The sequence below is a fragment of the Parasteatoda tepidariorum genome, chromosome X1 (assembly GCF_043381705.1).
Source record: "Parasteatoda tepidariorum isolate YZ-2023 chromosome X1, CAS_Ptep_4.0, whole genome shotgun sequence".
In the NCBI taxonomy this organism is placed as follows: Eukaryota; Metazoa; Arthropoda; class Arachnida; order Araneae; family Theridiidae; genus Parasteatoda; species Parasteatoda tepidariorum.
Genome location: NC_092214.1, coordinates 48,815,264 through 48,826,069, shown reverse-complemented (window position 1 = coordinate 48,826,069; position 10,806 = coordinate 48,815,264). Strand labels below are relative to the sequence as shown.

At 27.7% G+C, this 10,806-nt stretch overlaps 1 protein-coding gene across 1 annotated transcript in view; it reads left to right on the top strand.

The window, feature by feature from the left end:
* The window catches only part of LOC107456645 (ectopic P-granules autophagy protein 5), a 172,244-nt gene that overhangs the window by 41,358 nt on the left and 120,080 nt on the right, over positions 1-10,806 (top strand). Inside the window, exons 12-15 of the mRNA XM_071187258.1 lie at positions 728-856; positions 2,658-2,715; positions 6,368-6,541; positions 10,368-10,508. Of these exons, the coding sequence (XP_071043359.1) occupies positions 728-856; positions 2,658-2,715; positions 6,368-6,541; positions 10,368-10,508 (502 nt within the window). The remainder of the gene's footprint in view (positions 1-727; positions 857-2,657; positions 2,716-6,367; positions 6,542-10,367; positions 10,509-10,806) is intronic.

Below are 10,806 nucleotides of genomic sequence, written 5' to 3'. Positions count from 1 at the left end.
TATATATTATTATTATTATTATTGTTATCAAACAATATGTAGCTAAAAAAGTGCCGATATATGCGTTAGATTCTTTTTTAATAATAAAATTTAAAACGGAAAATTTTAAAATAAATTTTTAAAACTGTTTTTGAAAGGAAATAATATGTTATTTGAATTTCCAAAAAGTTTGAAAGCTAATATCAAGAAAAAGTCGAATTTAATTTTGCATAGAGAATGATACAGAGTTTTCATAACATCTTTGCTTGCGATCTCCGAGATCTGTGTGCAGCCTTGAATAGGATGGGTTAAGGAGTCAATTAACTTCACTTTTCTAGCCAGCATTTTTGCAGACCAATCACTTTGCCATTAGTTCACTTAGCTGATACAATAAAACAGCCATGAATATAAACTCTTTTCTACCTTTTAATATGTGATATATTTTAAAGCATTCTTTAATTTCCAATTTTTTATACCATTTTAGATTGCAAAAGACTATAGATGTGAAACTGATTAGTTTCCATCTGTCAATATTTAACTTCAAAATTTATAGTGAATGAAACTATAGTTGGCATGAAAAATTAGTAACTTTTTCCTTATTTGAAGCACTCAAATTTGAGACAATTTATTTATGCCTTGATTACAGTATAAGTAAGGATTTCTACTCTTAATTTAGTTGATGTAAACATGATTGAAAATAAACACTTGGACTAATTATAGATAGTGATTGATATTTTTTTCTTTCCAGGCACATTGTATGTTATATTTCAGACCATTGGACATATTGTCGTACGTTAGATACAGTTTCAACAGATTTGCAGGCAGTCTTTGATAAATTTTTTTTCTCTGCTGTTTTCAAGATATTTAATTTTCGCAAGTAAGTTACATTTAAAATTTTGATTCTTATACTATGATGAAGGCCTTTATTCAATGTTAGTGTTTAAGTTAAGAGGTAAATTGGTAAGTGGGACATACATTTTTACATTTTTTTTTTATCAAAACTGCCACTTTATTAAATTTAATATGGTAGGTGTCTTTGTATTAACTTAAAAAAATAATAATAAGTTTATTAGTGTTACAAAATTCAACTTTTTTTCTTAAAATAAAAATATTAAGCCAAAACTAAATTCGTCTTACTTATTCCATTTAAATATTAATTAACAATGCAATTTATAATCAAAAATTAGTGCACTAAATTTTTTGTATATCTTGAAGTTTAATTCAATTGCATATTGAATTTATTGTTTTATATTAAATCTAGTAATTTAAACCTGAAATAAAAAGTCAACTTTTCAAGTAGAAAGTTTATGGAATATTTTATTCAATCGAAACATTTCTATCAGCTTTGTTAGGTCGTAGAATTAGTGTAATTGCCTTTTACTATTGTATAATTTCTTAGCATATGTTACATATTTCTCATATGGTTATTAATATAACATGTACAGTAGAGAACCATTTATCCGGTATCCAGATAACCGGGAAAAATTTTCATCGGTTATCCCCCCATTTTAGACTAGAACGATTATGAAAAAAAACGGAAATTGAACTCATCCTTGAATTTGAGTAGAGGAAAATGTAAGGAAGGGGAGAATTTTTTTCCCCGTTTATCCAGAGAAACTTAATTTCCTCCGTGACCTTGAAGGCAGGGAAGGGAGGAATGTTTTATTTTCTCCTTTAGGCCGTCAATCAAACTCAAGGATGTGGCATGCTGATTTCGTTTTCTGTTTGATTTACGAGGGGGGTGGGGAAATGNTTTAAACATTTTGGTGAAATTGTACCCCCTGCTTATATGGAAGTTCAATAAAAATAATTTAAAATTCATACTTATATCACAGGAAACTTTAACATAATTAGAATACAATAGAATTCTGAAGTGGATACTGCAAAATAATAAGTTACGAATAGCTGGATTTGAAATCTAATAGCTAGATTTTAAAAAAAATCTAATTTATGCTATATTTTCAGAAAGAATTGATTTTTATTGCAACATGTTAAAATTTAGTGCAATTTGTATTAATAAGAGTTTTATTTCAATTTAATATGAGTTGTAACTGTCTAATTTATATGAATCGTCTATTGAATCAATGCAAATATATATACGCTTAATTTTATACGTTGAATATTATTCAGTTATGGAAATTTTTACCTATTAATAAATATGATCATGATGATATTTCTACAAAGTTTTTAAAGAAATACAATGAAATCTGAAGTCTATGAAACATGAAGATATAGGCAGTGGGCTTTAGAATTTAAAACTTTTAATAAGCCACAATATCTTTAATCAGCTAAAAGTTAAATTTAATTTTAGAAACCACATACAGAGTGTGGAATTAAAATTTAGCAATGACGTGCTGAGGTGCATACACAATGAACACAGAGCTAGTTATAGATTTTATGAAAAACTTACTACTAAGATTTTTTTAACAGTTGCATCATAAATATAGGAGTTTTTTTCCATCCAAAGTAAAGTTAATAAAGATGAACAGTTTATAATTGAAAACAGTAGTATATTTTTTTCTCACAAAATCTTGCTATATACGGAATGGTTTTGTTGCAAGTTTTCCTATTGTCTTGTTTTTAGGTCTGTTTCAAATGCTTCAAAAGGGAGAGCTTTTGGATGAAATGCTTTTGATTCTTGTATTCAATTCAAAAATGTTTATGACTCTGCTTTGTAGAGCAAAAGCCAGTAGTGGCACTATTAATTGTTTATGCAATTTCAACGTAATTGTTCGAGTAACACAACTTTTGGCGTTCAAATCATTTGAATACAAGTAACATAAAATTAACATAAACTTAAAATATTTAAGAAAAATAAAAATGCAAGTTCAATGGCACACAAACAACAGGTCCATAACAGGAGAATGCCCTAGTAATGTAAGATGACATTTCCGGTCATGGTTTCCTAGGTAATTCTTAATCTTTATGATGTGCTCTACTTCCCTTGTTGTAATATTTACGGGACATCCTATGTATGTATGTATGTATGTATGTATGTATGTATGTATATGTATATATATATATATATATATATATATACATATACATACATACATACATACATACATACATACATACATAGGATGTCCCGTAAATATTACAACAAGGGAAGTAGAGCACATCATAAAGATTAAGAATTACCTAGGAAACCATGACCGGAAATGTCATCTTACATTACTAGGGCATTCTCCTGTTATGGACCTGTTGTTTGTGTGCCATTGAACTTGCATTTTTATTTTTCTTAAATATTTTAAGTTTATGTTAATTTTATGTTACTTGTATTCAAATGATTTGAACGCCAAAAGTTGTGTTACTCGAACAATTACGTTGAAATTGCATAAACAATTAATAGTGCCACTACTGGCTTTTGCTCTACAAAGCAGAGTCATAAACATTTTTGAATTGAATACAAGAATCAAAAGCATTTCATCCAAAAGCTCTCCCTTTTGAAGCATTTGAAACAGACCTAAAAACAAGACAATAGGAAAACTTGCAACAAAACCATTCCGTATATAGCAAGATTTTGTGAGAAAAAAATATACTACTGTTTTCAATTATAAACTGTTCATCTTTATTAACTTTACTTTGGATGGAAAAAAACTCCTATATTTATGATGCAACTGTTAAAAAAATCTTAGTAGTAAGTTTTTCATAAAATCTATAACTAGCTCTGTGTTCATTGTGTATGCACCTCAGCACGTCATTGCTAAATTTTAATTCCACACTCTGTATGTGGTTTCTAAAATTAAATTTAACTTTTAGCTGATTAAAGATATTGTGGCTTATTAAAAGTTTTAAATTCTAAAGCCCACTGCCTATATCTTCATGTTTCATAGACTTCAGATTTCATTGTATTTCTTTAAAAACTTTGTAGAAATATCATCATGATCATATTTATTAATAGGTAAAAATTTCCATAACTGAATAATATTCAACGTATAAAATTAAGCGTATATATATTTGCATTGATTCAATAGACGATTCATATAAATTAGACAGTTACAACTCATATTAAATTGAAATAAAACTCTTATTAATACAAATTGCACTAAATTTTAACATGTTGCAATAAAAATCAATTCTTTCTGAAAATATAGCATAAATTAGATTTTTTTTAAAATCTAGCTATTAGATTTCAAATCCAGCTATTCGTAACTTATTATTTTGCAGTATCCACTTCAGAATTCTATTGTATTCTAATTATGTTAAAGTTTCCTGTGATATAAGTATGAATTTTAAATTATTTTTATTGAACTTCCATATAAGCAGGGGGTACAATTTCACCAAAATGTTTAAAAAGATCAAGAGGTTTAAGGCATTTAAACTCTTCACGTTCTTCTTTGGATTTCATTGGTTGTTAAATATGTTTGACCTTGTAATGCATGTACCTAAAACATTGAAAGATCTCAGTTTTACCCAATTATGTTCATTACTTTTCCCAGATATATTAAAAATGTGTAGTTTTATATTTAAATTGATAATATTTAGTTGATTGGCTAAGTTAAATTGAAAGGTGGTTCAGTGAATTGATTTCTATGCAAACACTTTAAATTTTTTCATTGGGGCTACTTTAGTGAAAGCTAAATAAAAGTTAAAATATAAATTCATTGATCAGTAAGAATTTTCAATAAAATAATGATACAGTTAAAAGTGCATCATATCAGAAAATTTAAAGAATTAAAAAGCGTGTTTAATTTGGTTGATAAACTTTTGTTGAAGAAATATAGAGGAGGCATTGAAAACTTTTTGACCTGCAAAGTGGGTAATGAGCTTCAAAAAAGGTTGGGAACCTCTGCCCTAGACTTACTGGAGAAATGAGAATTTTACTAATGTTAGGACTAGCATGGTTACAACATAACCCTCAAATGTGTTTCTCAAAATCTATTTTTAGAGTAGGTCTCATTTTTCCCCAGCTGGAAAATATGACCTTGAATACTGCTACCAGAAATTCTGTCCTGATATGCTTAGTATTATTATATATATATATATTTTTTTTTTTTGTAAAACTGCTTTTCAATTTTTAAGACACTGATATTGTTGATATTAAACTAAGCACATTAAATCCTTGATTATCTCTAATGAAATTAACAACTGAAATTAATTATGTGATTTATTAATAAAGAACTGAAATTAGTAAGGGGGAAAATGCTTAAGACACGAAATATTTTACATAATTCCCATCTCTTTTTATCATTGAAAAATATTATTTTATTCAAATTTTAAACTAGTTTTTTTTATTTTAAGTTTTTATGAAAGATACCCAGAAATAAGTCATTACTAAAAGTAAAAAATTTATGAATATATGCTATCAGAGAATGTCAATTCAAAAAAAAAAAATACTTCAATCTTTCTTTTTTTTTTAAAAAAAAAGGAAAAAAAACTACCTGCATCTAAAAAACTGAACTAAATTAACTGTCCAATAAAAGAAAAACTACCTCTGTCTTGCATAATAATTTGGTATATTTTGTAATAGCAAATGCGTATGCCCAATCTGAATTGCGTGAAAAAAGTGTTGTATATATCAGTTAAAGTTGGAGAGGATAAAGAATTTTAAGATGCATTGTGAGGAACTCGCTTAACTTAATGTTGAATTTCAAACAAGACAATTATATTTTGTCCATCCACACACACGACAAAAACTTAAAATGTCGAAAGGAAGAACATTTGGTATGCACGTAAATACTGCCCATTCCAATTACATACATTTGCCTCTTGTTACGGCAAACTTCAAAGAACACTTTTAGCTGCTATAACCTATGTCCACATTATGCTATGTTCATTATAATAATTGAGTAAAATTTTGATAAATTTCATACAAAGAATCCTTAAAGGGAATAAATTTCTCTCCTTTTTTGAAAAAGAAAGCAAAAATGATCATATCTCTATGAATTAAAGAAAAATTGATGTTCGTTTAAACTAATAATTTAAATTATTTCTGTAAAGGAAAGGTTTTGGGAGAGAGAAATAACTAGTGTAGCTGTATTTCGGAAAAAAAGAAATAAGTATTAAGTATATACCTAAGAATTCCATTGGTTTCAAACAATAAAAAGAAGGAACACTATATAATTGTTTCAAATGCTCCATTAAATTCATTCAAGAGATATCCAAAATAATAAACTCATTAAAGCTAACTTATTTTGAAATTAATTGTAACATTTTGCCTAGTTAAAAATTTATTAATGAATGAATTAATTGACTAAATGAATTTAATTGAAGTTACTTTTAACCATGAGAGGCTTAAAACCGATGGTTACGATGCTAAGCCATCAAAAATTCTATGTCATTAATAACAGATTTGGAGTTATTTTAAAAATAAAGAAAATTAAGAAAACAGCTTTTCAATTGTATAAAAATTTTTTTTTGATTGGTATACTCATTTCCATTAAAGTTTCATAATATTTCTATTATTTCAGATTATTCTCCTACTTCTGTGTTGATAGAAGAATTAAAAAAAGTTGAAAGTAGTGATCAAGCATTTTTCCTTCATGTTTATGAATCCATAGTTATATCTGGAAATCCTAATGAAGATCTTCTTGAGTTTATTGTGCATGAGTTGTTTCAAGTAAGATTTATGCAATTAATTCTTTCGTTAAATTAAATGTTTTATTGTTCAGTGATTCACAAAAATAAATTTAGTTATAAATTTTAATTATAATTTTTTACTGATTCCATCATTAGTGGCTCATGTTTGATGTTTGTATATCACTTATTAAATTTTTTACGTACATAAAGCTATACTTCCCCTCAAGTTTACAATCTTAAATGTTTAAAGGATCTCCAAATGGAGAATAATTGCTTAAAAAGCCAATGATGAAACTATGTGTTTGTACCTAATATTGCTTTCAAAATGCTTGTTTTTAAAGTTAAGTATTCTTCCTTTTTTTTAAAATATGAATTAATTATAATCAGAAGAGAATTATTATGATTTTTATATTACTTCAACCAAATATTACATTATATCTTCCTTTTAAATAAATTATATTTTTTTAAGCGAAACATATATAGTACCATTTTTAGACGCTCCTTCAATAAAGTAGTAATGTAAATAATGTTGGATATGTATCTGTTTATATAAATTAAATATCAACAACTTGAGCTAAATTGAGTTTATTTAAATGTTTTTTCCCTCAATGTTCCTGTCTCTTTCTTTTCAGCTATTTGAAGTGCAAAATTAAAACTTGTTGAGCAATTAAAATATGATTAAAGCCGGTGTGCTAACTTTAACAGCTAGAATATGCAATTCTCTTGTTAATATTACCAGTGACTTCTGAGGGATTGTTGAGATCTTTTTAGTGTAAGATGCTTCATGAATTTCAAAAGAAGAGCATATAAAGAGGAAGATAAAATTAAATTCCAAAAAAAGATTTTCTTGGAAAAAGATTTTTTGCTATAATTCAGAAACTGATACAGTTTTATTTTAGTTTATTAGCACCATTATAAACTCTTACTGCCAAATATGTGCTTATTTATTAATAATGAAAATAATAAAGAAAAGAAAATTTCTATTCGAAAATTAAAATTTTTGAATTTCTAATTAATGAATGATACATTAACGAATAAGTAACTTAATGTACCTATAATGAATTATCTCTATAATATATCATATTTTTCATTGTAATTTATCATTAAATTTTTCAGATTTTAGAAAATATTAAAATAAAATTATACGTCCCATCACTATGTCTTCTTTAGATCTAAAACCAATTTTTTGTTGTTGTTGAATAGTTAACATTATTATTTAATGTCATATTAAAAAAAAAATTTATATAAAATTGTACTTTTCACTAAAATTTAACTTGTGTGGTATTCAGAAAAATAGATTGTTGATAAAATGCTTTACAAAAATAGGCTTCATGATACAAATCTATTAATCCTTTGTATTGAATATCCTTGGACAATTTTATTGTTTAAGTATTTCTGCTACCTTTCATAAAGTAGAAATTTACTTCACCTTCACCCATTTGACAATTTGTACTGATGAAGACAATCAGTGTTGGATACGTATGTTTATACAAATTCAAGACAAAGCTAAAATGAATGAGTCTATTTTATTGCTTTTTATCATCATTGACAATTTAACATTTAGCTTAACCAATAACAACCCTGAGTTTTTTTTTTTAAATAAATTTTACAACTGTTAATGTAAAATCAAGAAATAAGATTAAAGTGAATTTGTTTTTATTTATTTGCTCTTTTATTTCCTTTTATTTTGAATAGTGTATTTTGTTCCTGATTTATGAGTAAAAACTTGACTCTAGTCATTTTTGAAATAAACTCTCAAGCCATAAATGTTTTTCAACAATGTTCACAAGGTGGAGTCAATAAATTCCCAGAATGCTCACCTACATTCACTCAGGTATTCTTTGGAAGGGAAATATTTTTTAGAGGTTGGCAGGACTAATAAAAAAAAAACAGCCATCTAGAATTCATTTCTAGTACTATTGTCATTTGCTGCAGGTCATTTCTGACTGAGCAAATTTTTAATTTGTCGAACTTTGAATTGTCACCTTTAGAGCATACATTAAATTCTGCTTTTTACCAGGGAAATCTCCTTCTGAGACGCTCGAAATGCTGCAGAAAGCATACAAAAACGATGTCACAAAAGAAAGAAAAAATGGCTGTGTATGAGTGGCATTAGCGTTTTCGTGAAAGTGCCATAACCATCTAAGATAATCTTCGGACTGGGTGTTCCTCTTATTCTACCGCAGATAAAAATGTTGAGCGCATTCGAAAAATCTTGCATATGGATAAGTGATTGTCTATTGATGCTATTGTCTCTGAACTTGGAATTTCACATGGGAATGTTCACAGCATTCTTCATGATGATTTGAATTGCATATGGTTCAAAAAATTTTATCACCTGAACAAAACAAAGTAGGAGTGAACATGTGTTAGGATTTGTTTACATGGCTGATGAAGCGGACAGCTTCTTAAAGAAAATAATAACAGGTGATGAGACAGGGTGTTTTCTCTATGACCTTTTGACAAACCGTCAGTCATGTGAATGGAAAGCATCACAAAGGAAAGTAAAGTTTTGTTTGGACAAAAACTGAGGGAAAGTTTTTTTATTACAAGGGGGTCATTCTCTACAAGTTTATTTTAAAGGCTAAACTATCAATAAAGAACTTTACTTAGCAATCCTTAAAGGACTATGAGATACAATCAGATGAAAACAACCTGAAAAGTGGGCTACAAATGATTGATTTCTTTTATGTGTCAATGCTCCCCCACAATGCGCTTTGATTGTAATAAAGTACTTTCCAAACAGAGTATAGCCACTCTAGAGACACTCTCCTTATTCTCTTGACCTAGCACCAACAGATTTGTACCTGTTTCAATGACAGAAAATGAAATTGTAGGGCCACCGGTTTGTGGGTTCAGATGAAGTAATCAAAAATGCAATGAAGCAGCTCAAGGACCTCTCAAAAAAGGGATTCTAGGAGTGTTTTAAACAGTTATACGAAGGCTGAAAGAAGTGTGTAGATGCATGAAGAAAGTACTTTGAAGTCTAATAAAATAAAATTATTGTTTAATTTTAGATAATTTGTAATTGACCTATTCTGGGAACTTTTTGACTCTACTATGTATTTAGGATTCTGGAATCAACTAGGATTATTATTAATGCACTTTTATTTGCTTTACTGTGCTACTATTTTTTTTTATTGTTTTGTTACCGGCGCTGAACAGCCGACACAATTTTTGGGTTTATGACTTCTAATGTTCAACTTCATAGCCTTGTAATTTTGAATCCAATCCAGAAGACAATGGAACTCCTGGATCAAGCATTAGGTGAAATTTGCTTTCATGAAGGACTTTTTGATGGAACTAACCTGCATTTGCGTTATATGGAGAGATAGACCATAAGAACCTCCCACGATTAGCTTGATGGAGAATGGACTATGATCCTTCTACCACTGAAGATATTTTACGTCAGCACTGTGTTCGGTGCAAGCCGGATTCGGATTGACCAGCCATTGCTGGATTCGAGCCCGGTTCACCTCAATGGAAGGGGAATGCTCTATCCCCTGAGCCATTGCAGCTCTACTGTGTTACTATTCCTGTTTTTATACACTTTATCATTTTGAACTAGTATACATTATTCATATCATGTTTAGTTTCTTAAAAAGAGAGCCATATTTTATGAAAAATTACTGTACGGGGAGATATATTTTAACTATGCTAAATTTTTTTTACTTTGCTTTATAGTATTTAATGAAATCAAATGCTCTTTTATTTGTATAATTTCTCTTTTCTTTTCTTCACTTCATTTTTAAAGGCTTTTTGATAAAATACTTTTAGTAGTTCAAAGTTTCTGCAATAGTTTAAATATATATTGATGTATTTCCGAATTATTGTAATTAAATATATAAACATTTACTTTACATTAGATTACTTTTGTTGAGGATAGTCTCCATCATTTGCTGAAGGATAGTGTTATAATATTCAGATCTATTATTGGCAAGCACCCTTATCTTATGTCTACTTTTTTAAAAGAAGTAAACCAAACTGATGGAGAGAAAATTATTAAGGTATTTTATCTTTAGATTTTAAACAACTGCATTGAGTTAATTTAGTATTGCTTTTAAAAAAAATTATTCAAATTTTTATGAACTGTTTGAATCTTATGAAAATATAGAAATTGAGACTTTTTGGATAGAATTTAATGTTACAAACTAAAATCTAATATTATTAATATATATATATAAAAGTTCAAAATGAAGAATAAAACAAAGAAAAATTATAGACATATGAAAAAAAACAACAAACAATATTTTATTTAAAAAAAAAAAAAAAAAAAAAAAAAAAAAAAAAAAAAAAAAAAAAAAA